Source organism: Pongo abelii, chromosome 19 (assembly GCF_028885655.2).
Source record: "Pongo abelii isolate AG06213 chromosome 19, NHGRI_mPonAbe1-v2.0_pri, whole genome shotgun sequence".
In the NCBI taxonomy this organism is placed as follows: Eukaryota; Metazoa; Chordata; class Mammalia; order Primates; family Hominidae; genus Pongo; species Pongo abelii.
The window spans coordinates 74,612,918-74,638,465 of record NC_072004.2 but is presented as its reverse complement, the minus strand read 5'-3'; the positions used below and the strand labels follow the sequence as shown (position 1 = coordinate 74,638,465).

General features: G+C 56.3%; 2 protein-coding genes and 1 long non-coding RNA gene across 16 annotated transcripts; 1 reads left to right on the top strand and 2 right to left on the bottom strand.

Annotated features, from left to right (window-relative positions):
- Positions 1–6,564: 6,564 nt before the first annotated feature.
- On the bottom strand, positions 6,565–7,646 carry LOC134760496 (uncharacterized). The gene is made up of 2 exons (XR_010137999.1): positions 7,482–7,646; positions 6,565–7,173 (listed from the first exon to the last, which is right to left on the bottom strand). It is a non-coding gene; the product is annotated as an uncharacterized LOC134760496 (long non-coding RNA).
- Positions 7,647–7,735: 89 nt separating this feature from the next.
- On the top strand, positions 7,736–14,440 carry SLC25A39 (solute carrier family 25 member 39). 8 transcript variants are annotated; one of them, XM_002827435.6, is made up of 12 exons: positions 7,736–9,367; positions 10,502–10,601; positions 10,735–10,794; positions 11,226–11,270; positions 11,549–11,658; positions 12,306–12,373; positions 12,515–12,639; positions 12,842–13,015; positions 13,342–13,451; positions 13,636–13,717; positions 13,794–13,874; positions 13,953–14,440. In XM_002827435.6, the coding sequence occupies exons 2-12, from the start codon at positions 10,517–10,519 to the stop codon at positions 14,066–14,068; spliced, it is 1,056 nt and encodes a 351-aa protein (XP_002827481.1). In that variant the 5' UTR covers positions 7,736–9,367; positions 10,502–10,516; the 3' UTR covers positions 14,069–14,440. The 8 variants fall into 8 exon arrangements, with proteins under 8 accessions (XP_002827481.1, XP_054393068.1, XP_002827482.1 ...); XM_002827436.5 differs by having other exon boundaries at positions 9,183–9,367; positions 11,525–11,658; XM_054537091.2 differs by having other exon boundaries at positions 9,239–9,367; positions 10,489–10,601.
- Positions 14,441–15,390: 950 nt separating this feature from the next.
- On the bottom strand, positions 15,391–25,459 carry RUNDC3A (RUN domain containing 3A). 7 transcript variants are annotated; one of them, XM_054535230.1, is made up of 12 exons: positions 25,097–25,459; positions 21,345–21,460; positions 20,846–20,994; positions 20,595–20,680; positions 19,278–19,367; positions 19,093–19,173; positions 18,778–18,943; positions 18,488–18,645; positions 17,572–17,709; positions 17,369–17,475; positions 15,884–15,981; positions 15,391–15,754 (listed from the first exon to the last, which is right to left on the bottom strand). In XM_054535230.1, exons 1-12 carry the CDS (start codon positions 25,201–25,203, stop codon positions 15,575–15,577), a joined length of 1,476 nt encoding a protein of 491 aa, XP_054391205.1. In that variant the 5' UTR covers positions 25,204–25,459; the 3' UTR covers positions 15,391–15,574.
- Positions 25,460–25,548: the final 89 nt, after the last annotated feature.

Below are 25,548 nucleotides of genomic sequence, written 5' to 3'. Positions count from 1 at the left end.
CATGCACTGTTGCCACACCCCTCATCTCTCAGCTTAAACCTCAGCAGCCCAAGGAAGGAAGTGGGGCCAGGAGTACTATCCTTTTAATTTAATTTAATTTTTTATTTTTATTTGGTTATTTATTTATTTCTGAGACAGAGTCTCACTCTGTCACCCAGGTTGGAGTGCAGTGGTGTGATCTCAGCTCACTGCAACCTCTGCCTCTCAGGTTCAAGTGATTCTTGTGCCTCAGCCTCCCAACAGCTGGGATTACAGGTGTGCGCCACCATGCCCAGCCAATTTTTGCATTTTTAGTAGAGATGGGGTTTCACCATGTTGATCCGGCTTGTCTCGAACTCCTGGCCTCGGGTGATCTGCCCACGTTGGGCTCCCAAAGTGCTGGGATTATAGGCATGAGCCACCACACCCAGTTTTCCATTTTAAAGATGAAGAAACTGAGACCCAGGATGGAGACAAGTTCCCCTAATTCTCTGAATTAGCAGAGAAACCTGTATTCAAATACATATAAGGGGACTTTAATTCAATCTCTTCTGCTAGGATGATAGCTGGCATACTTGCTTTCAGTGTTTTTAAAAGGTAGGTCCTGTTACTGTTTATTGAGATTTATATTGTTCCAGGTTCTGTGTTATGCTCTTTAATCTTTAACACAGTCCTTTGAGGTAGTACAATTATTATTCACATCTTACAGTGAAATAACTAAGGCTGGGCACTGTGGTGTAATCCTGGCACTTTGGGAGGTGGATGCAGGAGGATCACATGAGCCCAGGAGTTTGAGACCAGCGTGGGCAACATACTGACACCCCTTCTCTATAAAAAATCAACAAAATTAGCTGGGGGTGGTGGTGCGTGACTGTGGTCCCAGCTACTGGTGGGGGGAGCAGGGGAGGGAGCTGAGGTGGGAGGATCGCTTTAGTCCAGCACATCAAGGCTGCAGTGAGCTGTGATTGTGCCACGGCACTCCAGCCTGGGCAAGAGAGAGACCCTGACTCAAAAAAAAAAAAAAAAAAAAAAAAAAAAAATATATATATATATATATATATATATATTAGCCAGGTGAGGTGGCACACTCCTGTAGTCCCAGCTACTTGAGAAGGTGAAGCACTAGGATCACTTGAGCTCAGGGATTCAATGTGGCAGTGAGCTATGATCACACCACTGCACTTCAGCCTGAGCAACAGTGAAGCCCCGTTTAAAAAAAAAAAAAAAAGAGGCCAGGCGCTGTGGCTCACGCCTGTAATCCCAGCACTTTGGGAGGCCGAGGCAGGCAGATCACCTGAGGTCGGGAGTTCGAGACCAGCCTGACCAACATGAAGAAACCCTATCTCTACTAAAAATACAAAATTAGCTGGGCGTGTACTCGGGAGGCTGAGGCAGGAGAATTGCTTAAACCTGGGAGGCGGAGGTTGTGGTGAGCCGAGATTGTGCCACTGCACTTCAGCCTGGCACCAAAAAAAAAAAAAAAAGCCCCTAAGGGAAATTAGGCAACCTATGTGACCTGAGGTCACACAGCTGAAATGAATCCAGGTCTGGCCCTGATCCTGTATTTGTAATCACCACATACCACATACCACAATACTTTGCCTTTTATTTTATTTCCTTCATTCTCTCTTGCTTCCATTTTTTCTTTCCATCTCTTTTATTTCTTTTATTTTCTTTCTCTTTCTTTCTTTCTTTCTCTTTCTTTCTTTCTTCTTTCTCCTTCCTTCCTTTTTTCTTTTCTCTTCTTTTCTTTCTTCTTCTTCTTTTTTTTTTTTTGAGACAGAGTCTTGCTCTGTTGCCTGCCCAGGCTGGAATGCAGTGGTGCGATCTCTGCTCACTACAAGCTCCGCCTCCCGGGTTCACGCCAATCTGCTTCAGCCTCCTGAGTAGCTGGGACTACAGGCGCTTGCCACCAGGCCCGGCTAATTTTTTGTATTTTTAGTAGAGATGGGGTTTCACCGTGTTAGCCAAGATGGTCTCGATCTCCTGACCTCGTGATCCACCCACCTCGGCCTCCCACAGTGCTGAGATTACAGGCGTGAGCCACCGTGCTGGGCCCTCTTTTCCTAACCGCTAGACAACCAACCAGGGACAGGACCTGATATTTTGAAATGGTGAATGAGGCTGGGCACGGTGGCTCATGCCTGTAATCCCAGCACTTTGGGAGGCCCAGGTGGGCGGATCACCTGAGGTTGGGAGTTTGAGACCAGCCTGGCCAACATGGCGAAACCCTGTCTCTACTAAAAATACAAAAATTAGACAGGCGTGGTGGCGGATGCCTGTAATCCCAGCTACTCTGGAGGCTGAGGCAGGAGAATTGCTTGAACCCAGGAGGCAGAGGTTACAGTGAGCCAAGATTGTACCACTGCACTCCAGCCTGGGCGACAAGAGCAAAACTCCATCTCAAAAAAACAAAACAAAACAAACAAAAAATGAAATGGCAAATGACCTTTGGTAAAGTTCTTGAAGACAAAACCCAATTTTCCCTACAATTGCAGAATGGTTTTATTCCTGGAAAACTTAATGCATAGCAGAATATAAGTATTCAAAAGAAGTATGGTTACAACCTGGGCAGCATAGCGAAACCCTGTCTCTACAACAAATACAAACCAATTAGTCAGGCAGGGGAGTGTGCTACTTGGGAGGCTGAGGTGGGAGGATCGCTTGAGCCAGGCAGCTTGAGGTTGTAGTGAGCCGTGATCGTGCTACTGCACTCCAACCAGCGACAGAGTGAGAGACCCTGTCTAAAAAAAAAAAAAAAGGTGTGGGCATATAGGTAAAACAGCACCATCTTCCAGGTCTGAGAATTGCAAACATTTCCTCATGTATGTAATTGTCCAGAAAGACAGAAGGAAATTGAGAGATGTGTTCTTGTTGTTGGAAATTCCCTATTGTGTCAGACTGTCCTACACCTTAAAGGGCATGTAGCTTCCCTGACCTGCCATCTATCAAATGCCAGAAGCCCCAGTCTTGTGACAACCAGAAATGACAGTGGCTGTATAAATTTCAAAAAATGTCCTCTAGGGGGCAGTGACGCTGCTGTTTGGAACGACTGTCCAGCACGCTCTCAGCACCTGCTGTTTAATTTAACACTGTCTTTGAGATTGTTTTACATAATGATATAGAGATCTGCAGCCCTCACCCCCCACCCCACCTGGATAGGTCAGGGAATGCCGCCCTTTCAAGGCTGTGTGGATTTGTCACATGGAGATAGGGTCACGTACTTAACAGTTCCCTTTCACGGGATGTTCTGCTGTTACAAAGAAGGCTGCAATGAAGAAGGCCAAGCTGGTACCATCATTTCGCACTTGTATGAGCAGATGACTAGAGAAACGCTTAGAAGTGGCCTGGCTGGATCAAGGGTTTGGCGTTTAGAATTTTTGTAGCTATGGCTACAACTACCTTCCATATTAATCCACGCTCTCCCAGCAGAGCTCTGGGACCCAGGCTGGGGGACATTCTGGGAAGTCTTAGCCAGGACCCTCTCCCTCTAGAGGCCCACCTCCTCAGACCACACCCAGGGCCCCCCAGTAAAGCCTTGGGTGTCCAGACACTTCCAGCCCACAGAGGCAGGGGGAAACAGGGAGGACTTCCCCAAATTGGGCTGATCCCAGCTGTTTTATATATATATATATATATATATACACACACACACACACACAAATATACATATATATACACTCACACACATACACACATGTACGCATATATATATATATATATATATATATCTTCTTTTTTTTTCTTTCTTTGAGACGGAGTCTCGCTCTGTCACCCAGGCTGGAGTGCAGTGGTGTGATCTCAGCTCACTGTGACCTCCACCTCCTGGGTTCAAGCGATTCTCCTGCCTCAGCCTCCTGAGTAGCTGGGATTATAGGCATCCGCAACCACGCCTAGCTAATTTTTGTATTTTTAGTAGAGACAGGGCTAACATTTTTGCTACACTGGCTTTTTTTTTTTTTTTTTTTGAGGTAAGATCTTGCTCGGTCACCCAGGCTGGAGTGCAGTGGCACGATCACTGCTCACTGTAGCCTCCACCTCATGGGCTCAAGCAATCCTCCCACCTCAGCCTCCCAAGTAGCTGAGACTACAGGTGCACAACACCACACCCAGCTAATTTTTTATTATTTTTTATAAGAGACAGGGTCTCCCTATGTTGCCCAGGCTGGTGTCAAACTCCTGGGCTCAAGCGATCCTCCTGCCTTAGCCTCCCTTACAGGCGTGAGCTACCATGCCTGGCTTCTTTTTTTGCTGAGCCATTAAAGACTAAGTTACAGACATCATAACACTTCATTCATTCCTAAACACTACAGTATGTGTTTCCTAAGAACAGGGCATTCTCCTACAAAATCACAGTATTGTTATCACTCCAGAAATTTTAACACTGATGAAGTAATATTGGCCAGGTGCTGTGGCTCACGCCTATAATTCCATCACTTTGGGAGGCCGAGGTAGGTGGATCACCTGAAGTCAGTAGTTCGAGACTAGCCCGGCCTACATTGCAAAACCCTGTCTCTACTGAAAATACAAAAATTAGCCGTGCATGGTGGTTCATATCTGTAACCCCAGCTACTCGGGAGGCTGAGACAGGAGAATTGCTTGAACCTGGGAGGCCAGGCATGCTGGCTCATGCCTGAAATCCCAGCACTTTGGGAGGCCAAGGTGGGTGGATCACCTGAGGTCAGGAGTTTGAGACCAGCCTGGCCAACATGGAAAACCCGGTCTCTACTAAAAAAAAAAAAAAAAAAAAAAAAAAAAAATTAGCTGGGCATGGTGGTGCAGAGCAAAACTTCGTCTCAAAAAAAAAGTAATTAGCATACAGACCTTATTCCCTTTTCTCCATTTGTTCCAATAAAGTCCTCCATCACTCCCCTACTACTTTCCACCCTCAGAATCCATTAAAGATCAGACTACATTTGCTACGGGCCTGGGATTTGGACTTTTCCTCTGGGCAGTAGGGAGCAGGGGCCTCAGTGGTTCTGCAGCCCTGGGCCCTGCTTTGGGAGGCTACTCTAGATGCAGACAGTGCTGGCCCTGGACTCAGAGGTGCTGGTGGGGTCCCATCCATGGGTGAAGCCCTTGAGTCCCCCATCAGCCCCAGAGATGTCTTCCTAGGCCCTGGGGGTGCAAGCTGGAGGAGACACTGCCCCTGTCCCAGGGCTTGCCTTGGACAAATTCAGCCTTGTAATAAACTGGCCCCTTGGGTATCAGGTGAGAACTGGTCCTTCAGTCTCCACAACCACCCCTGCAGCTGGTACTTTCTTCTCCCCTTTTACAGTTAAAAAGGGAGAGTTTCTGCTTTTCCATCTATGCGAGGAAGCTGCAGATGGCCACATGGGGCCACATGTTGCCTCTGGAAGGACCACTGGGTGCATAACCAATGTAAACCTTGCCTGAGTCAGCCAGGCCAGTGGCCACCTCTGCAGCCTTCCAGGCTTGCTCCTCGAGGGTGGGCGTGTTGAGTCAGGGCTCCATAGCTTCTGGAGCATGTCAAGGCTCCTCCTCCACCCTGACCTGCCACGGTCATTCTTGGGAGAGATTTCACGAGGTCCCGAGGTGCCCCATCACCCATGGATAACCTCTCCAGCGGCCACTGCTTTGGTCGCACCCATGAGGCCTCATGGTTCTCTAAGCTTCAAAGCAATTTACATTCTGGAGAAGGCAAGGACTGTGATCCACGCGGCTCTGGGCCTCTGGCAGGTCTCACAGAACTGTTTATTGACTCTTCATGTAGCTTTCAGAGACATGATATTAAGAATCTGTATGTCAGGCAGGGCAGGTGATATCGTCCTTATTTTCAGATGAGGAAACAGGTGTATCGACAAATCTCTAAGGATCCTATTTAAGAGCATCACGAAAAGAAAACCGGAAATGGAGTGCAAGGCCCTCAATGTACTGTTGGGAAAACAGGCTCAGAGGTCCCCAGGTTTGATTCCTGGCTGTGCTACTTTGCGCTGGTCACCTTCGTTCTGGGTATAAGGAGTTATTATTATCCATGACTGAATACTGGAGGCAGAGGTGGGGCCAGAATCTGGGGAACTTTCCGTGCCACAGGTTCTAGAGAGCAATTAATAACAATACAGTAACAGCAACAGTAGTAGTTGTCATAGAATGCTTGCCACGTGCCAGGGTTCTAAGCACGTCACAGCCATTAATGCATTAAATTCTTACATAATCCCTAGAGGAAGGTGCGTTATCATCACCATCAGCCCATTTTGTAAATGGGGAAACTAAGGCTTAGAGGCCTTAAGACACTTGCTTGTAAGAGGCAGGTGAGATGGAAAGCCAGGTCAGGGTGCTGCTGGAACACAGCATCTGGGTTGAGAACTGGACAGGGTGGGAGCCCATCTGGCTCAGGCACGTTTGGGGGCTCTAATGCTGACTCTTTCATTTGAGTGACCTTGGGGCGATTTGACTTTTGGGGCCTCCCTTTTCTCATCCGTAAAACGGGAGAGTGTGTGCAGGGACAGTCTGGGTTCTCCTCCACACGAGTAAAGTCACTACACACAAGAGCCCTCAGTTTCCTCCCCTGTTCCGTAAACCAAAACATCGAAGTTGTAAAGAACCTTGGTGGAAAGTAGGCTCTCACCTTGACCGATAGTTTATTTATTTATTTATTTATTTATTTATTATTTTTTGAGACAGAGTCTCCCTCTGTCATCCAGGTTGGAGTGCAATGGTGTGATCTCGGCTCACTGCAGCCTCGACCTCGCGGGCTCAAGCGATTCTCTGGCCTCAGCCTCCCAAGTAGCTGAGACTACAGGTGCGCACCACTACCGCCGGCTAATTTTTGTATTTTTAGTAGAGACGGGGTTTCGTCATGTTGGTCAGGCTGGTCTCGAACTCCTGTCCTCAGGTGATCCGCCCACCTCGGCCTCCCAAAGTGCTGGGATTACAGGCGTGAGCCTGACCTTGACTGATAGTTGATAAAATTATTTCGTGTCATTTCTGAACTCAGCTTGAGGTGGGAAGGGAATGGAAAGGACGCCTTCTCTCGGGCCCTTTTGCCCAGCGCCCCTTTACAGGTCACAGATAGCACTCTCCCTGCTCCCAAGCTGGAGTTTCGGAGCTGTGGGGGAGTTCAAAGGCATTTTCTCAGGGAAAGCTGATAGTTGGCCCCTCGGAGTCCACGTGCTAACCCGGCATGCGCCGGCTGACTGGGCTGCTCCAGCGCCGGACGCGACCAGTGGGGGCCTGAAGGGCGGGGAAGACAGAGACGTCAAAATCGAGGCCTACCCTTCTTAAAGGCGCGGCTAGGCCACCCCCCCCGCCCCCCCGCCCCCCTCCGCCCCCGCCCCCGCCCCCGCGAGCTGGTTTCTCTGTTAGGACAAATAAGCAAGATGGCACAGAAGTTCTAAACGCGAGGTGGGTGGTGGGGCCTGGGGTACGGGCCTGCCCCGGGAAATAAAGTGTCTCCCTGACAAGCGGGATCGGAGAGGGCAGCGCTGGACTTAAGCCCTCCTGTCTCCCGGGGAGGCAGTGTGGGGCCCTGGGAAAAGCACCCGGCCGGTTCGAATCTCCGGCTCTTCACGTCGAGCCTCAGTTTCACTTTCTGTAAAACAGGGTAATCTATTTCTTTTTCTTTTTGAGACGGAGTTTCGCTCTTGTTGTCCAGGCTGGAGTGCAATGGCGCAGTCTCCGCTCACCGCAACCTCCGCCTTCCGGGTTTAAGCGATTCTCCTGCCTCAGCCTCTGGAGTGGCTGGGATTACTGGCATGCGCCACCACGCCCGGCTAATTTTTTGTATTTTTAGTAGAGACGAGGTTTCACCATGTTGGTCATGGCTGCTCTTGAACTCCTGACCTCGTGATCCGCCCGCCTCGGCCTCCCAAAAGGCTGGGATTACAGGCGTGAGCCACTGCGCCCGGCCTTTTTTTTCTGAGAGGGAATCTCACTCTGTTGCCCAGGCTGGAATGCAGTGGTGCGATCTTGGCTCACTGCAACCTCCGCCGGCCGGGTTCAAGCGATTCTCTGCCTCAGCCTCCCGAGTAGCTGGGATTACAGGCGCCCGCCATCATGCCCGGCTAATTTTGTATTTTTAGTAGAGACGGGGTTTTACCATGTTGGCCAGGCTGGTCTCGAACAACTGACTTCAAGTGATCCGCCCGCCTCGGCCTCCTAAAGTGCTGGATTACAGGCGTGAGCCACCGCGCCCGGCCTGTGGTAATCTATTTCAACAATAACCTACTGCAAAATGTTTTGAGACTCAGAAGAAATCACGATACGAGAGCAACCAACACCAAAACGTTGGTGCCCTCCTGCACTCAGTGCTCTCCCTCTCCGCGCAGAGTCATTCCGGGCCTTAGGCGAGGTTGTGATTAGCCCAAGGTCATGCGAAGGTGGGATCTGGCTCCCCATGGCTCTCCCGGCTCCCCGGGCTTGCTCACGTCCCAGCCCGCTCGGCCCGAGCTACAGCTCAGCTAACCCAGTGGCGCACACCCGCGCGGGGCCCTGTGGTATACAAAGCGTTTTGCAGTTGCAGGCCTGTTCCGTAACCTGAAAAACGGGTGCGATGCTAAGGCCGGCGAGAAGTCGCCGCGAAGTTTTCAAGTCTCGGCGGGGAGCCCGGCAAGTAACTTTGTCGTTATTGTGTGTTCTCCCGGCGATCTCGAAGAACTCATTCTCACTGCCGCCGCCACGCACCTGAGGACACCGAGGAAGGGGGCCAGTGCGTCACCCTCGCCGTCCGGAAGGCGCTGGGACTTCCAGTGCCACGCGCGGCCGGGGCGGGGCTGGTGAAAATGTGCTGTTAAGGCCGGCGCGGCGGCTCACGCCTGGAGTCCCAGCACTTTCGAAGACCGAGGTGGGCGGATCGCTTGAGCCCAGGAGTTCCAGACTAGCCTGGGCAACATAGGGAGACAAAAATAAAAGTAACAAACTAGCCGGGCGTGGCGGCGCGCGCCTGTGGTCCCAGCTACTCCGGAGGCTTAGGCAGGAGGATCGCTTGAGCCCGGGAGGTCAAGGCTGCAGTGAGCCTAGATCGCGCCACTGCCCTCCAGCCTGGGCGACAGAGCGAGGCTGAAAAAGATGCTCTCTAAAAAAAGATGCTGGAAGTGCCTGATGCTGCCAGGTTAAGCGCGACGTGGAGACCGCGAAGTTGGCCCGCAGGCATGGAACCCGTCCGCGCGGCCCCGGCAAGGAGGCGGGACCGCCGCAGGTTCCGGCGGAGACGCGAGTGGGCGGAGCCGGGGACACTCCGGGCTTGCAGCTGGTCGGCCCACGGCGGGCGGGGCCTCGCGGCGCGGTGTGGGGGCGGGGCCTCCTTGGCTGCTTTCGGCGTCGGCCTCGGTGCGCGGCGAGCGCGCGCGGACTGCGCACAGGCGGCGGAGCCGGTATGGGCCCGCCTGGCCTTGGGCGCCCCGCCGCACAAGCACCAACCTAGAGCCAGGTAGGCGGCGCTGGGCCGGGGCTGGGGGTGGAGACGGAAGCGGGGGTCTCCGGGCGGCCGTGCGAGCCAGGGCAGGTGCTGGGGCCGTCGGGCTGGCATGGTCCTCCTCACCTGGCGGCTCTGCGCGGTTCGGGGCCGGGAGTGTCGCCGAGGGTCGGGTAGACATCCTGGCCCTACGTCCCTACTTCCCGCTCTCCCGGCTGCGCCCGGGGCCTGCATTTTGGGGCGGGAGGACAGAGACTGCTCTTTCTCTCCGGGCCCCGGGTCTGGCCCGTCCGGCCGAGCGGGGAGGGCCGGGCATCCCAGCCCGCAGTCCCGAGGAGGCGACGGGCCCTTCGTGGTCACCAGATCTGTTTACACGTCACCCTCGGTGCCCGGCCGTCCCTCCACGCCCGGTAACTTGGGCTCGCAGGTGCCCGCCCGGGGCCTTGATGCTGGATTGGGGGCTGCGGGAGCAGCACAGGTACTGATTTTGCGGCCACAAGGGCCAAATCCGCGCCTGCACGTAGGAGGTGCGCAGTGGACACGTGCGAGGTGGACGAGGTAACGGCCCTGGCTCCTATTGCAATCGAGCGATAGGTCTGGCACCCCAGCTTCCTTCCTTCGGAACCACTCCTGAGTGACCTTGGGCAGGCTACCTCGTCTCCCCGAGCCTTAGTTTTCCCCGGCGGAGAGGGGCGGACAGTCCCTGGTTTAGAGGTCATTGCCAGGGTTGTTGAGGCAACAGATGTTTGGAGGGCGGTGGGTGAGGGTCGGGTTAAAGTCTCACAGTGGGCCGGGTGCGGTGGCTCACGCCTGTAATCCCAGCGCTTTGGGAGGCTGAGGCGGGCGGATCACGAGGTCAGGAGATCGAGACCATCCTGGCCAACATGGTGAAACCCCGTCTCTACTAAAAATACAAAAATTAGTTAGGCGTGGTGGTGCGCGCCTGTAGTCCCAGCTACTTGGGAGGCTGAAACAAGAGAATCGCTTGAACGGGGGTGGATGTTGCAGTGAGCCAAGATGGTGCCACTGCACTCCAGCCTGGCAACAGTGCGCAGAGCCAACGCCGTCTCAAAACAAAAGTCTCACAGTGGCCCAGCCTCTTTTCCTGCCATCCCTGGAGTTGTGGTCTGTTTGAGGTTTGATTTTCAGGACTGAAGCTTCAAGATGGCTGACCAGGACCCTGCGGGCATCAGCCCTCTCCAGCAAATGGTAGCCTCAGGCGCCGGGGCTGTGGTCACCTCCCTCTTCAGTAAGACCTGGGGAGGTGGGGTGGGGGCAGGTGGGGATGGGGCAGACCAGAGATTGGAGGCTGTGTGGTCCTGGGGGAGGAGTCCTAGGGGTGGGGTCCTGAAACGAGCCTTCAGACCTGCTTCCTCCCCCAGTGACACCCCTGGACGTGGTGAAGGTTCGCTTGCAGTCTCAGCGGCCCTCCATGGCCAGCGGTGAGTACCTGACCTGGAGCTAGTGAGGGGTGGTGCCTGGGCAAAAGAAAGATCTCCCAGAGGCTGGCCGTGGTTTCTCATACCTGTAATCCCAGCGCTTTGGGAGGCTGAGGCGGGCGGATCACCTGAGATCAGGAGTTCAAGGCCAGCCTAGCCAACATGGTGAAACCCCCTCACTACTAAAACTACAAAAATTAACCGGGCTTGGTGGCATGCGCCTGTAGTCCCAGCTACTGGGGAGGCTGAGGCGGGAGAATCGCTTGAACCGGGAAGGTGGAGGTTGCAGTGAGCTGAGATTGTGCCACCATGCTCCAGGGTGGGCGACAGAGCAAGACTCCATCTCAAAAAATAAAATAAAAAGATCTCCCAGAGATGGGGTACCTAGGGCGGGTGGGGGCTCTCCTGACTTGAGGGCCTGCCTTGTATTTTAGAGCTGATGCCTTCCTCCAGACTGTGGAGCCTCTCCTATGCCAAATGTGAGTGCCCCAAGCCACAGGGAGCATGGGAGGGTGCAAGGGGGAGAGAGTCCTTGTCCCTGTCCCCAGGGCACCAGTGGGCTCCACAGCCATGGACTAGCATATACTCCCAGGTCCCGCCAGCCAGTCCTGTGACCTGCACCAGAACATCCACACACGGACCTGGCCTTTACTGGCCTTCCAGGGATGGGGCCCACTGCCTCCCTGCAAGGTTCTAGGGTCCTGTCATTATAATGCCTCTTGCTTTTCCCCAGTGCCCTCCTCTCTCCAATCCACAGGGAAGTGCCTCCTGTACTGCAATGGTGTCCTGGAGCCTCTGTACCTGTGCCCAAATGGTGCCCGCTGTGCCACCTGGTTTCAAGACCCTACCCGCTTCACTGGCACCATGGTGAGGAGCAGCTGGGTCCATAGGGATTCGTCGGTGTCCATGAGGAGTTCGGTCTGGTTGGGCAGCAGACCCAGGAAAAAAGGGGTTGGGCAAGGCACGCAGAGGTAGCCGGTTCAGTCAGGAAGCACTTCCGGAGAAGGCAGTACCTCCATGGGGTGTTTGTTTTCTTTTAGACAGAGTCTCGCTCTGTCACCCAGGCTGGAGTGCAGTGGCGTGATCTCAGCTCACTGCAACCTCTGTCTCCTGGGTTCAAGTGATTCTCCTGCCTCAGCCTCCCAAGTAGCTGGGATTACAAGCATGCACCACCACCTGCCGCTAATTTTGTATTTTTAGTAGAGACGGGGTTTTGCCATGTTGGCCAGGCTGGTCTCGAACTCCTGCCTCAAGTGATTTATCCGCCTTGGCCTTCCAAAGTGCTGGCTGGGATTACATATGTGCGCCACCGTGCCTGGCCTCCATGAGGTTTTTGAAGGGTGACCAGGTATCTGCCTGGACCCAGCTGGGGTACTGCATGTGTAGAGGCAGCGAGGCCTGAGGGCTGTGGGCAGAGGCTGAGGGCGTCCGGCAAAGGCCTAGCCTGGGCCAGCCTTATCACAGACATCACTTGTGTCCCTCCTCTTCCCCTGGGCTGGTGCCTGCTTGGCCAGGATGCCTTCGTGAAGATCGTGAGGCACGAGGGCACCAGGACCCTCTGGAGCGGCCTTCCCGCCACCCTGTGAGTAGCCGGGTCCTGCACCACTCTCCTCTGGTACCTCCTGACCCCTTGCTCCCTGTTGAATGGCTAGGTGGAGCAGGTGATGCTTTAAAAGTCTGGGTCCTTTTGGGAGTCCCAGCTAACCTCTCTCCGTATCCCCAGAGTGATGACTGTGCCAGCTACCGCCATCTACTTCACTGCCTACGACCAACTGAAGGCCTTCCTGTGTGGTCGAGCCCTGACCTCTGACCTCTACGCACCCATGGTGGCTGGCGCGCTGGCCCGCCGTGAGCATAATCTTGGGCCTTTGACCTCCCTCTGTCCCCACCTCTGCCCAAGCCCAGTCAGTCCCAGCTCCCAGCCCCAACCTCTGCCAGCCTGGGGGTGGGGGGGTGTTCTAGGTCCCCAGACCTGGGGCAGCAGGTAGGTGATGCCATGTAAGACCTGTGACCTCACTTCTCCCCATTGTCACCCCCAATCCCCGCACAGTGGGCACCGTGACTGTGATTAGCCCCCTGGAGCTTATGCGGACAAAGCTGCAGGCTCAGCATGTATCATACCGGGAGCTGGGTGCCTGTGTTCGAACTGCGGTGGCTCAGGGTGGCTGGCGCTCACTGTGGCTGGGCTGGGGCCCCACTGCCCTTCGAGATGTGCCCTTCTCAGGTAGGCACCCAGGCTGCAGGGCGTGGGTGAGGGAACCCTGGGGTGATGCACAAAGGGTCTACGGCCAAGTCCCAGCTTTGTGACTAGTGACCATGAAGTTACTTAGCTTTTCTGAGCCGTGGGTTTCTCATTTGTGAAGTGGGCGTAGCAGGTAGAGTACTTGCCTAGGTGGTCAGGAGATTCATTCCTACAGAGTGCCTGCTTCCGACCCTGCACGTAGCAGACAAGACTCACAGCTGGGAGGGAGTGGTGGCAGTGAAAGATGGAAGATCTGGGGCCACTTCCTTGCCATTCCCATCTCTAATCAGTGCATCCCCCACCCCAAGCCCTGTACTGGTTCAACTATGAGCTGGTGAAGAGCTGGCTCAGTGGGCTCAGGCCGAAGGACCAGACTTCTGTGGGCATGAGCTTTGTGGCTGGTGGCATCTCAGGGACGGTGAGTGTACTGGGCTGGAGGTGAGGCCAGCGGAGGTCTCCCTGCGGGGGGCCTGAGGGTTTTTGGAGATGCCCAGAAGCAGACCCGTGAGGCCTTTGTCCCTCCCAGCCACGAGACCCACCTGGGAGGTAGGGCTGGGGGTCCAGGAAGTGGAGCTGAGCCCTCTCCCCGCCCACCCCACCAGGTGGCTGCAGTGCTGACTCTACCCTTTGACGTGGTAAAGACCCAACGCCAGATCGCTCTGGGAGCGATGGAGGCTGTGAGAGGTAAGGGCCCAGACTGCCGTGGCAGGGGACAGGTGGGGTCCTGAATGGGGTCTCTGAGCCGGCCTCACGTTTGCAGTGAACCCCCTGCATGTGGACTCCACCTGGCTGCTGCTGCGGAGGATCCAGGCCGAGTCAGGCACTAAGGGACTCTTTGCAGGTCAGTGTGTGGGTGTTGGGGTGGGGGCGGGGCTGACCTGCGACCTGACCTCTGACCCGGGCCTCCTTTCCACTGCAGGCTTCCTTCCTCGGATCATCAAGGCTGCCCCCTCCTGTGCCATCATGATCAGCACCTATGAGTTCGGCAAAAGCTTCTTCCAGAGGCTGAACCAGGACCGGCTTCTGGGCGGCTGAAAGGGGCGAGGAGGCAAGGACCCCGTCTCTCCCACGGATGGGGAGAGGGCAGGAGGAGACCCAGCCAAGTGCCTTTTCCTCAGCACTGAGGGAGGGGCTTGTTTCCCTTCCCTCCCGTTGACAAGCTCCAGGGCAGGGCTGTCCCTCTGGGCGGCCCAGCCGTTCCTCAGACACAACTTCTTCATGCTGCTCCAGTCGTGGGGATCATCACTTACCCACCCCCCAAGTTCAAGACCAAATCTTCCAGCTGCCCCCTTTGTGTTTCCCTGTGTTTGCTGTAGCTGGGCCTGTCTCCAGGAACCCAGAGGCCCTCAGTCTGGCGTAGTCTCCCTGACCCTTGTTAATTCGTTAAGTCTAAAGATGATGAACTTCTGCCTGGTGCCTGTCCCTCTGGGGCCTGGGGTGGCTGGGAGGGAGGCTTGGGAAGGACCCTAGTGCTGGTTTGGCTGCCCAGGGTGGCACCTATGAAGAGGACCTCTCCAGTTTGGCGAGAGTCGGGGTGAGGACCTAGAGTGTGAGGGACCACAAGCAGATATCCTGGTGGTGAGGTCCCTTTGGGGACTCCCCGTGTTAGGGTTAGAATGGGGGGTGTTAGGGGCTGGGCGCGGTGGCTCACGCCTGTAATCCCAGCACTTTGGGAGGCCGAGGCAGGCGGATCACAAGGGCAAGAGATCAAGACCATCCTGGCCAACATGGTGAAACCTCGTCTCTACTAAAAATACAAAAATTAGCTGGGCATGGTGGTGGGCGCCTGTAGTCCCAGCTACTTGGGAGGCTGAGGCAGGAGAATCCCTTGAACCCGGGAAGCAGAGTTTGCAGTGAGCTGAAATAGTGCCACTGCACTCCAGCCTGGCAACAGAGCGAGACTCCATCTCAAAAAAAAGAATGGGGGATGGTAACACCTCTCCTTAAGGGCATACTTAAGCGACCGCGGAGGAGTGAGTGTTGCTTAACTGCCAGGCTCTAGCCTAACAGAGGGGTCTGCAACTTTCGGCCAAAGCACCATTGCTGAGGCCAGCACAGGGCACTGGCCCTACAGGGTGTGCCTCCATCCTGCCCCTGGCTTGCTCGGCCGCCTCAGCCTGGTTTTGAGCAAGTTCTTAAAGGCTGTTGGGTTGGGGGGCAGTTCATGTCTTGGGCCTGCCCTAGGCAGACCTAATATTTTGGACACAGAAGCTACCCACTCCCTGAGTGCTGGCCTGCCTGTCCGCACACGGCACACGCTAGTGCTGCCTGACCTTGGTCTCGGGCCAGGTACTGACTCCACTTCCTTCAGACCTCAGGACGGGGCCCTTCCCCAGCCCCCCACATACAAGGCTGCCCTCAGTCCTCTGGTTTTTATTTGCTGGATCCCCCACAGAGCTCTCTTGCCCTGGGGGCTGAGGAAGGAGGGATTCCAGGGCATACACGGACAGATGGAGAGGCTAGAGACTGGGAGATGGGGGTGTGGAAGCTGGGCTACCAGCTCCTGAGGGGGCAGGGGAGATGAGTGAAGGAGCGCCAAGGTCACCAGAAGAATGGAGCAGGCTTCCCCAGGGGCTCCCTGTGGCTTGGGCACCCTTGCCTCCTGGCCCAGCCTGCTTTCCTCCACATCCCGTGTTGCCAAGGCAGAAAGCTAAGGTGAGCAGAGGAGATCTTCCCCGAGAGAACCCTGGCTCGATGGGTGGCGTTCTCTGGAAGGGTAGCCTGGATTGGGGGACTCTTGTTGAAGAAAGGTGGCAGGTGTCCATGGCCCCTGGCAGGTGGGGCTGGCACTGCCCATGCTGTTCCTCAGCTGGGGCTCAGTGCTGGGCTGCCCTCGGGACTGTCGCTCACCAGGCACTCGTTGGATTTGAAGCTCGCCAGGGACTTGCAGCTGGGAATGGAGGCCAGGGAGCCGCAGAGGCCCAGCATGGAGGGCGTGGGGTCCTTCCCTGGGGAGAGAGGGTGGGTGAGGCCGGGCGACCAGTCTACATGTGTGGGAGTTGGTAGAGGGGTGGGCGGTGAAGGGGCAGCCCTCAAGTCACCCCCCAGGAGACCTTGATACATTCCACAGCATTTGCCATTTTCAGTTAAACTTTGGTTAAGCACCTGCCTGTGCCAGGCACGGTGCTGGGGACACTGTATTGTAATCGTCAGTTGATGTCTCTGTCTCCCCCTGAGGGTCATCCTCTCTCTTTGTCCATTTATTAAATACACAGTGAGCACTCGCTCTGTTCCAAGCACTGGGGATACAGAGAACGGACAAGACACGGTCCCTGCCCTCATGGAGCTCACAGTCTGGTGGGGGAGACAGACACACAGACAATCACAAACAGTGTGATGGGGCTACATGGCCACAGCCTGCCTTGTCTCAAAGAAGATCTAGGGTCATCCAATACAGTGTGGTTGCTTATAAAAAAGAAAAGATGGGATATCCAGGCATAGGGAGAACTAGGATGGGAAAAACCAAGGTGAAGCCAGGGATGAGGTCAACACAAAGTGCATGCGTTGAAGTCCTGGGCATTCGCTCGAAGGGAGCCACTAATTTGGCTCTGAGCTTCCTGGCAGCCAAAGAGAAGGGGGAAACAATGGTCAGGCAAGTAGTTCACAGTGTGCATGAGATAAGAGCAAATTAGTATGAGGAGTTCCCCGAGAGTTTGTGAGCCCCCTGAGGATGTCATGACACTAAAAAGCCACTGAGCCCTCAACATATGACAACACTGATGATTATCAACACCCCCATTTTACAAAGAATGGACTCATGGAGGTAAAGTGATTGACCAAGCTCACATGGTCAGAGGAGGCACAGCCAAATTTATGCTGGGTTCTGCATATGCTGGGTTCTGACACCTCAAAGTAAGCTCTCAATTGCTGTGCTAAACCCTCAAGAAAGGCTGAGAGAGGCCGGGCGCAGTGGCTCACGCCTGTAATCCCAGCACTTTGGGAGGCTGAGGCGGGTGAATCACTTGAGGTCAGGAGTTCGAGACCAGCCTGGCGAAACTCCATCTCTACTAAAAATACACAAATTAGCTGCGCGTCTCTACTAAAAATACACAAATTAGCCACACATGGTGGTGGGCACTTTTAATCCCAGCTACTCGGGAGGCTGAGGCAAAGGAATCCCTTGAACGCGGGAGGCGGAGGTTGCAACGAGCTGAGATTGCGTCACTGCACTCCAGCCTGGATGACAGAGTGAGACTCTGTCTCAAAAAAAAAAAAGAAAAAAGAAAAAGACTGAGAGAATGAATGAGGGAATGGGCTAGGACCTGCCTTGAGGCCTCAGGGCCTTGCCTCAGCCCTTCGAGGAGGGGTATTGGGTGTTGGGTTGGGGGAGCTCACCGATGGGACCCCAGGGCTCCTCGTCCCGCGTGCCCTCTCCCAGGCGCTGGGAGTCCGAGCTCAGACTGGCTTCAGCTGACAGCGGCTCCGTGCTCATGAAGCTGTGTCTGCGGCAGAGTGAGAGCTGGTGCGCCGGTAGAGGAAGCCCTTCTTCCCCAGGACGACCCGCTCTCAGGCCCAAGCCGCACCAGGCTGGGGCTTACCTCCGGTAGAGCTTGGAGTTGCTGGCGCCCTCGGCCCCATTAAGCGTTCCCAGTGAGGGCCATTGGTTGACCAGCGGTGTAGTGAGCTCCTTGGAACCCTGGGCCAGAGGGGCGTGGTCACTGGGGATCAGACCTGTCCTGGGAGGGGGAGGAGGAGTCAGGCCTGGCTGGAAGTAGGAGAAGTGAGGAAGGCAGATTCAGCAAGGGGATGAGGGAGGGGTCAGAAATGAAATCTGAGCGGCAAAAATGGGGATACGGTGTTGGGGTCAGTGGGCCAGATCCCGGGAGGAAGTGGAGGTGGTACTGGGGTGGAGGGGTGACAGGGATTCGTGCACAAATATTGGGAGTTGGAGGGAATGGTGCAGTGTTGTAGGGGTCAGCTGGGGTGATGGGGGCGTCAGTGGAGAATAGTGTGGGAATCCCTGAAGGGTAAGATCGTCTTGGGGATCCTGCCGCAAGATCAGGGTGATGCAAAGGCTTAGAGAAGAAGTGTTACAGGGATCGGCAGGGGTGAGGTCGGGGGTCACGGCGGGTGATGACGGTCAGTGAGCCTGTGGTGCAGGTGAGTGAGGCGATGAATGCAATCGTGTTGAAGGTTGTAGAGCAACACCGCAAGTCCTTGTGAGTGACGTGGGGTCCCTGCAGTAAGGTTGGATGGCCACTCTAGCTGAAGGGTAACTGAGGGTGAAGGAGGGGCTCTGGCTGTTGGAGGTCACTGGATCTTATGCCGGGGGCAATGTTAGATAAGATCATTGTGGGCATCTCGGGGTGGGGCTGGCTGGATCAGAGGGTTGATGCTGGAGAGGTGGGTGCTCGTGTCGGGTGATGTTAGAGTCGGTGGAAGTGAACATGGGGTTCACCCGGTGATGTGGTCGGGGCGGCCGGGGTCAGGGGTTAGGGCAGGCCGTGCGCTCACAGCTGCTCCTGCAGCTCCAGGATCACGCCTTCCAGCTCCCGTTTCTCGCGCTGGTTCTGCGCCGCCGCCTCCTCCAGCTGCAGCTGCAGCCGCCGGTTCTCCGCCTCCAGGTCCTTCAGCTGCGACTCGCGCAGACGCACCAGCTCCTCCAGGTAGCCCTGCGGGGCTCCCGCTCAGCCCGGGCGGCTGGGAGGACGTCCCGGCCGCGGCCCCCGTCCTCGCCCCGCCCCGGGATGCCCGGATCCCCCGCCCCGGCCCTCCCGCCCCCCAGGCCCGCCGGCGTCGCGCACCTTCTGCGCGTAGACGATGCGGAACTTCTGCTCCATCTTGTGCCACTTGCTATACCAGCTGTCCTCGTCGGTGACGAGCGGCAGGTACGGGTGCTCGGGCGAGTTGTCCTCGCTCGTGCTGCTCTCGGCGCTGTGCCGCTCCTCCTCGTCCGTCAGGTAGTCGTAGCTTGGGAGAGGGAGCAGTGGGCACGGCCGGTCCCGCCCCCCCCCCGCCCCGCGCGTCTGCCCTGGCCGCCGAGGGCGGTGGGACCAGGATGTCCCCAGGATGTCCCGAGGCCCCGTCCCCCACCCCGCCGCAGTCATGGAGCCGCTCACCTCTGCGTGAACTTTAGGTAGGGCGTGTAATCGATGACCACGGGGGTCTTCCCATCCAGGACTTCCCCCTTTAGACAGAAGCTGAGGCAGAGGAGCCACAGGGTTGGAGGTGGGTGTGAGGGGTTGGGGTAGGACATTTACGGGGGAAACAGCCCCCTCCACCACTGCCGTCAGGCAGACCCCACCTGAAGTCGATGGCGCTCAGTCCGATCAGCATTCCCGTGAGGATGGTGGCTTCGTCCCGCAGCATGATGGCTCCAGAGTCATAGAACCGTCTGTGGGGAGGCAGAGGGCCTGACGGTGCAGCAGGCCCCTGGAGCCCCCCCAAGAGCTGCTATTGTTGGCTTACTGCCACCCCATCCTGAAGGAAGGCCAATTCTCCTTCCTGATCTGCACGCAGGCCTGGAGCCTCTCTCCCCCTTCAGCCTGGGGCTCGCACCTGTGGCCCCATCGCCTAGAATGGGTGTTCCCTGAGCCGACTCCTCCCTCTGAGCTACCCCTTCCTCATCAAGTACTGGGTTACCCAGATCCTTCATATCAGGAAGCAAGTCTTAATCATTAGTGCTTGGTATACAGTAGGAGCGCAAAAAACGTGTTGACTTGAACCTTGAAATGTGTAGACTGAGGAATCGAATTCAGTAAAAACATCAGGCTGGGTGTGGCCAATTGGGATGGGGAGGTATATGCCCCCCACCACACCCAGACAGCTTCAGATGCACCTGCCCACACAGGCACACTCCTCCTTGTAACCCCTTGCCCCAGGCACCCAACCTCCCTGTGAACCCACAGTGCAGGGGTTGAACTCCCCACATAAGGACTCTGTGTTGGTGAATAGCAAGTACAGAACTGCTTTCATTGTTTGGAGAGCCAGAAGGGCTGTGTTGTAGATCATGGAGCAAGCCAATACATGAGATGGTGCGTGGCTGAGGCTCATCTAGAGCTGTGCAAGGGTGGAGTGTGCTGGACGTTGATGGCGAATAATGGGCATTAGATGTGACTTGCAAGTGGTGGTGGTGGTGGTGGTCAAAGTTTGTCCTGGGGCCAGGAGCTGTGTGGCTCATGCCTGTAATCTCAGCACTTTGGGAGGCTGAGGCAGGAGGATCACCTGAGGTTGGGAGTTCGAGACCAGCCTGAACAACATGGAGAAACTAAAAATACAAAATTAGCCGGGCATGGTGGCATATGCCTGTAATCCCAGCTACTCAGGAGGCTGAGGCAGGAGAATCGCTTGAACCCGGGAGGCGGAGGTTGCAGTGAGCCAAGATCGCGCCACTGCACTCCAGCCTGGGCAACAAGAGCGAAACTCCTTCTCAAAAAAAAAAAAAAAGAGTTCGTCCTGGGACTGCAGGCCAGGCTGGAAAAAGGAAATCAGCCATGCATGCTGGTGCTGGGACTTGTAGTCCAGGAACTGAAGGATGCTGCAGGAACTTAAGGATCAGCTGTGTTTGGGCAATGCAGGTGCACACTGAGACCTGTGGTCTGAGTTGCCTGGGAAGTCTGACCTGGTAGTCCGGGTGTCACGCAGAGCCGTGGTGATGTATTCTGACATGCGCTTCTCCATCAGTGCCACCCGGATCCATGCCCGGCCCTGGAAATCACGTTCACCTTTACTTGCTGCCCCAGAGGGACTCATGTGTCCAGCATCAGGTGTGGGCCCTTCTCCCCTGGGCTGTGGACAGGGGGCGAAAACCAAGAAACAGGCAGGCCCCCTGTGTCCAGAGCAGAGAACAGTTGCTTGCTTCAGGCCCCTCACCTTGGCCCGGGCTGTGCTGATGTTCTCCATGTTCTCGATGCTGCTCACACAGTTGTTGGGCACTTTGCTGCAGGCCAGCCGGATATAGTCCCAGAAGCCCCGCTGCCCATCTGAGCTGAACCAGCTCACTGGACCTGCTGGGGCACAGGCTGAGCCAGGGCAGGGAGGGGGCTCAGCAAGACCAGGGAGTTTGGAGAGGGTCCATGTAGTGAGGCACTCACATGCATAAGTATAAGCAGCCTCCTCCCACAAAGATCTGTGCACACACATGCACGTATGCAGCAGGCACCCCAGCATATCGCTTGCCCATGATGGGGATTGTAGACCAAAGGCCTCTCCCTCTTCCCAGATCTGTACACAAGCTTCTGTGCATGGCCCAGAATGGGGGCCAGGGTCAATGAGGGGGTTCAGAGTCCATGGAGTATATCAGAAAGAGGTGGCTGGGAGCTAAAGGCTGGGAGTTGGGGAGGGACCACTGGGGGAGGGACGCTGGGCCCACCTTTGAAGCGGTGGCTGAGGATCTGCTCTAAAATGGCTGCAAAATTGACAAACTCCTCTGATGAGTCATCGATGGGCTCCGCTGTGTACTTCTCCAGCAGCGTTTTCACAGAGAACCTGGGTGGCGAGGTGGGGAGATGGGGCAGTGGGGTGTCAGGTGAGGAAACAGGTGATGGAGGGAGAGACAGGGAGCAACCAGCAGAGAAGAGGTCAGGAAGGGCGTAGATGTGGTGGGGGGCAGAGGGAGTGGGGAGACAGGCAAGACTACAGTGACCATAGAGGTACCGTGTCATGTGGAGTGAGAGGGTGGCAGATGGGGAGGAAGGGTGACAGGTGGGAGACTGGTTGACAAAGTGGGTGACAGGAGAGGTGACAGCCAGAGAAAGGAAGCTTCGGGAGCAAGGGGTGAGAGGGACTGAAAAAACAGGAAGATGAGGCACAAGCCAGGGGCAGTCCCAGAGCCCCTTCCCCCTAGACCACCCTTCAGGGTCTGTGTGTGCGAGGCCTGCGTCAACTAGGTGTTAGAAGCCAGTGTGTGCCCCACCCTGAGCTGTCTTCTGTGATTGCTGGAACAACCTTCAGCCCCTTTTGGGGATGGGGTCACCTGTACCAGGGCATGTGAGTTGGCACTGTGCACATGGAGTGTGGGCATGCGCAGGTGGCCAGGTGGGCTCCCAGCATACAGATACCCCCTTCCCCCCTTTCCTTCCCGGCTTGGCCTCCCACACACCAGCTGCCCAGAATCAGGCAGTGCAGAGCTGGGCGGGGGTGGGGTGGGGAGGTGTGGGGTATGGGCCTGACACAGACACTGGGCAGGAGGGGGCATTGGCAGCAGATCCCTGGAAGGGGCTTGGGGGCCTCGCTTCTTTGGGAGGAAGGGACCAAGGGAAGCCTGTGGGGCTGAGGGACTGAAGCCATGCAGTGCCTCCTCTCCAATCCTGTCTAAGCCTCAGGCTCCCTCTGCAGTCACTACCCCTGCAATCTCCCCCTGCCATCCCTGCAGTGGAGTGGGGCAGGGATGAGGACACAGTTCCTAACATCCCATGATTTCCCTGCTGTGGGTGGCAGAGCAGGGGCGGGGTGTCCAGGGAAATGGGAGCTGCTTGGAAATGTCCTTTTCTTCTTATATTTATCAAGCCCTATAATGTGGCAAGCACAGTACTTTGCATGCATTCCCTTACCCATGCTCAGCCCTGAAAGGTAGGTCCTCTTATTATCACTTTCATCCCCATTTTACAGATAAAGAAATTGACGGTCCCAGAGGTTGACTGATCTGTTCAGAGTCACATGGCTTATGAGTAGTCAAGCAGGTATGTCTGATTCTGATTCTGAAGCTTCTGCTCTTTCTGCTACATCTGTGGCCTCCTGGCAGCTGTTGTGATGACCAAGGCCTGGAGCAGCCCCTGCTCTACCGCACTTTGTCCTCTACTCTGCAAGTCTCCAGCCTTGGAGCACTGACCTCTGCGGCTCTCAGGCCAATTGCACAGCTGAGCCCTCGTCCCCCTTCCTTTTGAACTTGGAGTTGATCTGGCCTGAGATCAGAGCCAGGTCAGTCTTGGGGTTGCACTAGAGGGAGGCAGCCTGCTGGATTCAAATCCTGTTTCCCTGTGACACTCATGTGGCCTTGGGCCCCTCTGTGAGTCCCCTCTTGTCAAATGCAAATGGGAACAATGGTACCTGCCTCATTACATTTTGGTTGAGAGCCCAGGCAGGGTTGGGAGAAGGTAGATGCCTAGGGCTGCCGGGGGAGGGATGGTCAGGAGCAGGGTCGTGGCTGGGAAGACTGGCCCTGCTGAGAGCCAGCCTGTGTTTGGGGCGTTATTCCAGCTTCACTATGTGCACCCTCCTGCCAGCTTGATTTCTACTGGTCATCTGGGTCAGACCATGATGGAGCCTGGACTGGGTTCAGCGTGGCAGCCATATGGTATCTGTCCTCAGGGGTGCCGCAGAGGTGGTCATTGCCCCCAGGAGCCCTGTGGTGTGCTCCCTGATAGGAGATGCAGTGGCTGCTGCAGGTTACCATGGAGACAGGGAGGCCAGGGCCCAGGGGAGCCCACGGCCTGCTAAAGGGAGCTGTTCTGGGAGCTGGAGGCAAACCATGTGACAGTGATGAGGCAGCAGGGGCCTGGGGATTACTGAGCATTTGTCACATCCCTGACCCCCCAAAACTCTATCCTTCCCTCCCAGCTCTAAGCCACCTTCAGCCCTTCAATTTCTCATTCTCTGGCCTATGTCAAGGGGAGTTCCCTCATTCCCCCCATGTACTCAAGAGGCTCAGTTACCTTGGCAGGCAAGAGAAAAAAGAGGAACCTAGCAGGTAGAGAGCAGAGAGGGACAGGAAGAGCGTCATTAGGACAGGGCTCTTTCTGTGTGCCAGACACTGAGCTAGGCTCCTACATGGATGGTGCCATTTTCATTCTCTGGTGTGGCTGTGACATCTAAAATGGGGATGATGGGGCACCCAAGGCCCAGAGTGGTTAAGAGATCTCCCCAAGGTTGCGCAGCTAAAGCTGATGGAGTAAGAGCTTGAACCTAGGACCCTCTGGCCCCAAGGACAAAAATCTTTGTTTTACAACACACTGGCAGGGGTTGGGGGAAATGAGGGTAAAGGCAGTGCACTGCACTGTGGACTGGGCCATTGCTACACTCTCTCCTTCCTTAACGTTCCAGGCATTTCTGCAGAGGTCTGATGTGCACAGCACTGTGCTGGGCACTAGTGCTGGGAGACAGATGCAGTGTGGTTGAGTGTGTGCCCAGGAACCTGGAAGGAGCTATGGGAGCCAGGAGCCAGGGCATCAGGTGGGCACTAGTGGGCCTCAGGGCATGAGGTGGGCTTCAGCAGAGCTGAGGCCTATGTGGCAGGCAGGTGGGGCTGGTGAGGGAAGAGTGAGCCCTGCCCCCAGGAGCACCCTGCTCTGGCATGATAGGCATGGGGGCCAGGGCAGGTTGCAGCTGACAGGGGATCCCAGCACCAGAGGAGAGTGCAGGTGTGGGCTGCAGCGGGAGTGGCTGAGCAGCTGGCCATGCCCTGGTTTTGGGACAGGGCAGGGCAGGGAGGGTGAGTCACTGCAGGTTGAAGTGGACAGGATCACTTCCTGGGCCGTGCAATCACGGAGAATCTTCCCAACCATGCAACCGTTCCACCCTCAGAGACCAGTGGCCCTGCCCTCGTGATCTTCTCCCCTTGAACCTGGAACCCAGGCTCTTGGTCCTTCCCACTTCTTGGGTGGTGCCCCTCACCCTTCCCTGGAGGGATTCATGGGCTCTGCCTCCATGCCCAATTGACCCTGCCTATCCCTGCTCCAGAATCTGAGCATTGGAGAACCCCACCCCAGAGAGGTCAGTTTGACATGGGTGCCAATGAGGGTATGCTTGGAGGGCATTCATCCCCCCACGGGGTCCCTTCTGTCCATCCCGCCCCATTCCCAGCAAGGGAGCCAGCCATCCCCACCCTCTTCCCCCTCACACAATGTCACTTCCTGGTTCTCACAGGAAGCTACAGTACCAATTAAACACCCCTCACCCCCCAGGCCCAGGCCCAGGCCCGGGCATAGGCTTGGCTTGGCCTAGAAGGGTAGGGACCAGACTGCAGGCTCCCTCTGGGTTCTGGGCCTGGGAGGGACAGTGGACGCATTATTCTCGACCCTTTGCTCCCCTCCCTTTTCTCCGCGGCAGCGCTCAGTCCGGGTTTCCGCAGTCCACCCCAACCCCTCTCCCTGACCACCCCAGACCCCGCCCGCTAGCGGTGCCCACCTGCACACGGTGATCAGGTTCTTACGCTCCACAGCCACATTGCGAGAGGACGCTTTCTTGGAGGACAGCCCCAGAGCCATGGTGGTCTGGACAAAGCTCGTTTCCATCCAGATGTGCGGCCACTGCTGCCGCCGCCCGCTGCCCCCCACCCCTCCCGGAGCCCCAAACCCGTCGCTGAATCACGGCTGGGCCCTCTGTCCGCCAGGGCCCCTCAACCCTTTCATGGCCATCCCCCTGCCTTTGCGCCCGGTGCCCGGCCCCCTCGCTCCCTCCCCCGGCGGCGGCGATGCCAGAGCAAAACAAGGCCGGGGAGGGAGCTCTCCGAGGTGCTGAGCCGGGGCCCCGTCACCCCCTCCTCCAGCCGCCCGCCCCCCCTCGGCCAGTGACGTCAGGGCCCTCGGGCCCCGCCCCCCAGCAGGCCGAGGACCAATCCGCAGAGGGTGCAGGGTCTA

What these genes read in the sequence shown, in the direction of transcription:
- SLC25A39 (XM_002827436.5), top strand. Translation starts at nt 10,517, where the DNA reads ATGGCTGACCAGGACCCTGCGGGCATCAGCCCTCTCCAGCAAATGGTA. An exon ending in AGCGGCCTTCCCGCCACCCT is followed by an intron (nt 12,374 to 12,514) that starts GTGAGTAGCCGG and finishes CCGTATCCCCAG; the next exon opens with AGTGATGACTGTGCCAGCTA. An exon ending in CACTAAGGGACTCTTTGCAG is followed by an intron (nt 13,875 to 13,952) that starts GTCAGTGTGTGG and finishes TTTCCACTGCAG; the next exon opens with GCTTCCTTCCTCGGATCATC.
- RUNDC3A (XM_054535230.1), bottom strand. Translation starts at nt 25,203, where the DNA reads ATGGAAACGAGCTTTGTCCAGACCACCATGGCTCTGGGGCTGTCCTCC. An exon ending in TACCTAAAGTTCACGCAGAG is followed by an intron (nt 18,944 to 19,092) that starts GTGAGCGGCTCC and finishes CCCTCTCCCAAG; the next exon opens with CTACGACTACCTGACGGACG. An exon ending in GGAGCCCTGGGGTCCCATCG is followed by an intron (nt 15,982 to 17,368) that starts GTGAGCTCCCCC and finishes CTCTCTCCCCAG; the next exon opens with GGAAGGACCCCACGCCCTCC.